The sequence below is a fragment of the Lucilia sericata genome, unplaced genomic scaffold (assembly GCF_015586225.1).
Source record: "Lucilia sericata isolate MDLA Ls3-8-SP2 unplaced genomic scaffold, ASM1558622v1 Contig001730F_arrow, whole genome shotgun sequence".
Classification (NCBI taxonomy): domain Eukaryota; kingdom Metazoa; phylum Arthropoda; class Insecta; order Diptera; family Calliphoridae; genus Lucilia; species Lucilia sericata.
Window position 1 is genome coordinate 1,302 of NW_023995635.1, and position 4,586 is coordinate 5,887.

Genomic DNA, 4,586 nt, shown 5'->3' on the forward strand with positions numbered 1-4,586 from the left:
GTTTGGCATCCCTACTAGGGAGGTATATAATTGCCACTCTCTTCCCTACAAGAAATGTATGACCGAAACTAACACATACAAAATGATTTTACTAACACACTTGCAACATTTTTCTTTAAAAATTACTAAAAAAAATAGTTAATGGATAATTCCATCAATAATGACGGTCAAATGACCGGTAAAATGACTGTGATTTACTCAATGTGTGATAAAGGGTTTCATTTGCATATGAAAGAGTGAAACAACTACATTTGACTGTCACTGTGTTTTCGTCGCATAAATTAATTATTTCAGTGAAAGCCAAAGATCAAAAAGCAAAAAATTAAAAAATTTAAGACTAAAATTATTAAAAATAAAGAGATTTATTGTAATTTAAAAACGGTGCAGGAAGTGGAGCTGAGAATATACACTTCGGAGTTTAATCTATCTGTGGTAATATGAATACATATTTACTTTTAATTTTTATATTTCAATATTTATATGCATTTCTTTACAGACAATTTATTTCCTAAAATTAAAAGGAGCATAGGAGGATTTTACATTCTGTGAGGTATGTAAAATGGTGAAATGGTAGTTAATTTATGTATATGCTTACTATGTATATTAATAAAATTAAAAATATATATCTTAAAATGTTAATAAATTGTGTTTTATTATAAATTGGCATAGCCGTCAGATTTGACGGATAAATTCATCAAGTGTGATTGGTCAACTGTGATGGATATATCCATAAAGAATGATTAGTCAATCGTGACTAACATTTCCATCATCCTTGATTGGTAAAAAGCAAAAGAGTGAGCAGCTCAAATATATGTTTTAAAATCGGTAGAATTCATAAGTGCAAGGGAGATGCAAGATCACATGTACACAAAAGTTTCCATCAAATTTTTCATATTGCCCTTAAGAACTTGATAGAAACTTTGTTCTACGCAGTGATCGATATTTCCTTCACTAGTGTCAGTCAAATGACCGGTCAAATGACTGTCACTGTTCTTGTAGGGTTGTGGGCATTCTTCCAGGAGACCTTCATGATGCCTCCGTTTTCTTGATTTGCGCTGATAAACCTTAGCGGCGGTAGCAGCTGACACTAATATTTTGGGCGACGGCTTAAAAACGGTTATAAGCCGCCTAGTTTTCAGACGTTTTTAAATTTTAAACGATATTACAAATTATGAATAACCATTTAATGTCTGATATGAAAATACTTATGAATTTCAATAACTTCGATAAAATTAAGGAAGAATCAGACAAATTACATAAAAATGTCAATACAGAAAAAAATTATAATTAGTATCTGGCGGTTATAAACAAATTTTTTACCAAACACAAACACTTGAAGAAAAAAATATAAAAGGTAGTTTTGTTTTTTCAAAATTTTGGACGTAAATTACAATTCAGCGCAATTCAATATTATTCTATATTTTGGTTTGGTTTGGCTAGACTTCGACCTTTTTCCAATTTTGTTGGCTTGTGTTTTATTCTTTGGCTTGTGTTATTATCAGAATTGCGCCCAAAAACTTTAACCAAAATAAAATATTCATAAAGGTATTCCCCGCTAAATATGACTGGACCAATAGTTCTTTATTATAGGATTATACTCTCCCCATATTAGCGTTGTAGGATATCAATAGAAAAACATTTATTAATAAGTTTACAAACGTCTTCATATTTTTTATTTCTTTTCTTTAGCATGTAACTTTGAATTAATCATATCCTTAAATTGTGATAAAATCTTATTTTCACGCTTTTGTCGTTCCTCCTTGCTGAACATAGCCAGAGCACGTTTTTCATCAGCCGAATAGATTTGATTTTCCTTACGTATACGCACAGCTTCCATGCGCCGATGTCTACTGCCGCTCATAACATATCCGACCGATTCGAAGGTGGCTATTTCATCGGAGGTTAAACCAATTTCACCACGACGTGGTATACGTTTGCCCTCTGCTATATAGGCAGCCATTGCGGCACCTTCACCCGGCAGTAAAGCGCGTCCAAAATCTTTTTGATTTAGACCACCTGTTTGACGTACCGTGGGACCGAATTCATCTTCTTCGTCTTGTACCTGGATGCTGTGCGTATTTTTCGTAGAACTTGATTTTGCTTGGTATTTATCATCTGATTCGTGGGATTTTTTCGATTTCTTTTGTTTTTTCTTCATTTTTTTAGACTTTTTGGTTTTGGATAATTTCTTTAAGTTATCCGCAGTTTTTTCTACCCACACCTCTTCTTTATCATCATCATCACTGGATGATGAGTTATCGCTATCCGAAGAGTCGCTGGAACTTGATGATGATTCAGAATCTTCTGAAGATGAATCATCTGAAGAGCTTTCTTTTTTCTTTTTCTTACTTTTTGATTTTTTACGTTTTTTGGTTTTCTTTTTCTTGGATTTTTTGCTAGACTTCTTTTTACCCTTTTTAGATTTTTTCTTTTTGGGTCCTTGGTATGTGTGCTCTAAAAGTTTAACATCATCATCGTCTTCATCGTCAGAATAAACTTCTGGATGCGCTGGACTTTTACCCCAAACATCTGCGGCTCCTTCTATACCAATAACCTCACGTTCTTCTCTTCTCTGTTTTAAATATTTCGCATCCAATTTGTTGTACTTGTCATTGCGACCATTGTTGGCTCGAAAACCCAAGCCATGGCGTTTTTTTTCCTCTTGTGGAAATGAAGCTGATGGTTGACCGCGGAAGGGATTGTTTGCCCTTTCTTTGTGATGGTTGTTTTCATGATACTTATCATTGGGCCATCGCTCTACAGGCTTCTTATGCGAACTACGACTTCGATCTGATGAACTACTGGAAGCACTTCTATGTCGATTTTTACTGCGGGAACGTCTACTATCCTTTCGTTCGGAACTTCTCCTATAATGATTTCTACTCTTACTAGCAGATGGTGAAGTACTACGTGAATGACGCCGATGGCCTTCTCTGCGATTGGGACTTCTTTTACTTTGTACTGATCTAGATCTACTTCTGGAGTGTCTGCGTCGCCGGTCTTTTTCTTTCCGATCTCTAGACAGGGAACGTCTACGTCGTTCTTCTGGAGATCTATGTCTACTTCTGGATCTAGTAGGCGATCTCATTGTAAATATTATTAATTAATTCTTTTTACAAATTATTTATTTTTACAAGCCTACAATAAACTATAAACGTTTTTTTAATCAGCTGGTTTTTCTTTTGTTTTCTAGTGTCATCAGAGCCCTGCGCCGACAAATATTAACGGCGGCGGCGACTGACACTAAATATGTCGGCGGCGGCTTAAAATCGACTGTAAGCCGGCTAAGTTTTCAACTACGTTTAGTTTTTAATTTTTCAACGATTTTAAATAAAAACGGAATCCGAGAGATCAGAAAGTAGGATTTTGGAAGCAAATATATTGTTTATAACAACAAAACAGAGCAAACTCAAAAGTTGCATGAGAAATTATGCAGGGATGAATAAAAAATTCTTAAAAATTAAAAACAAATCCTTTCTCCAAGTTTTACTAGGATCTGCCGATATTTAACCCTATCTTCCATATAAAACATCTTGCAGAAAATCAGTTTCTAAAAAATTTTGCATTAAGAAAATGATCAATAACGTAAAAACAAAGATATTTTATTTGTTTATTTACTAGCTATACCCAGTGTGCTGTGCTACCCTAAAAGCAATATAAATAAGAAACCTACTTAACAATTTTGATTATTCTAACTACAATGGTTTTCCAGATATACAATTTGTTACATATGGGAGATTCCACGCAAATTATTGCAATTTCGCCAATTATTCCGAACGTTAATTAAGATTTTAATTTAATCTATGAAAAATTTGAATAATCTAATAGTTTCCAGATATACAAAATTTTGTATTTAATTCATATGGGAAGTGCCAAGCCCCCCATTGAAAGTCCGCCCGTTATTCTCTAAATGTTCTTCAGTAAAATTTGAAGATTCTAGCTCTAATAGTTTCTCAGATATACGAATTTTTCTATTTAATTCATATGGGAGCCTCAAGCCCCCCAGATGAAAGTCCGCCCTTTTTTCTCCAAAATGTTCAGATGAATATTAAAGTTGTTCGTGCAAAATTTGAAGAATTTAGTTATATTAGTTTCCCAGATAAACGAATTTTTGTATTTAATTCATATGGGAGGTTCCGCTCCCCTCATTGGTAGTCCCCCAATTTATTACCCAAAATGTTTACATGGATGTTAAAGTTCTTCCAGAACAACATCCTTTAAAGGGATCACAAAGAGATTGAAAAATATTCCAAAAGTTTCACTTTGAAAACATTATTAGAATGTATGAAACTCGCAACTCTAAAGGAAGACTATTCCTATTTTAGTGGTATTTTATGATTAAAATAAGTAAGGCAAATCATATGTCGTAAAAAAGGAAAATTTCGGAAGTGGTCCGATCATTAGATTAATAAGAACGTCACCATGATTTTCGGATTAGGGACTTAAATGTGGAATTGGATCAATAATATATATAATTTAAAGTATTTTTTTTTAATTCTACCATAATTCTATCATAATGATAACTTTTGGAATGATGTATTAGCTATAAACTGATTTTCTGTAAGAGGGTTATATTGGCGGACCGA

General features: G+C 33.4%; 1 protein-coding gene across 1 annotated transcript; it reads right to left on the bottom strand.

The window, feature by feature from the left end:
- Positions 1-1,650: 1,650 nt before the first annotated feature.
- LOC119612547 (NKAP family protein CG6066) lies at positions 1,651-3,200 on the bottom strand. The gene has a single exon (XM_037968360.1). It carries the CDS (start codon positions 3,086-3,088, stop codon positions 1,673-1,675), a length of 1,416 nt encoding a protein of 471 aa, XP_037824288.1. The 5' UTR covers positions 3,089-3,200; the 3' UTR covers positions 1,651-1,672.
- Between the last annotated feature and the right edge of the window lie 1,386 nt (positions 3,201-4,586).

Excerpts from the sequence above, each read along its gene's own strand:
- LOC119612547 (XM_037968360.1), bottom strand. The coding sequence starts at position 3,088 with ATGAGATCGCCTACTAGATCCAGAAGTAGACATAGATCTCCAGAAGAA.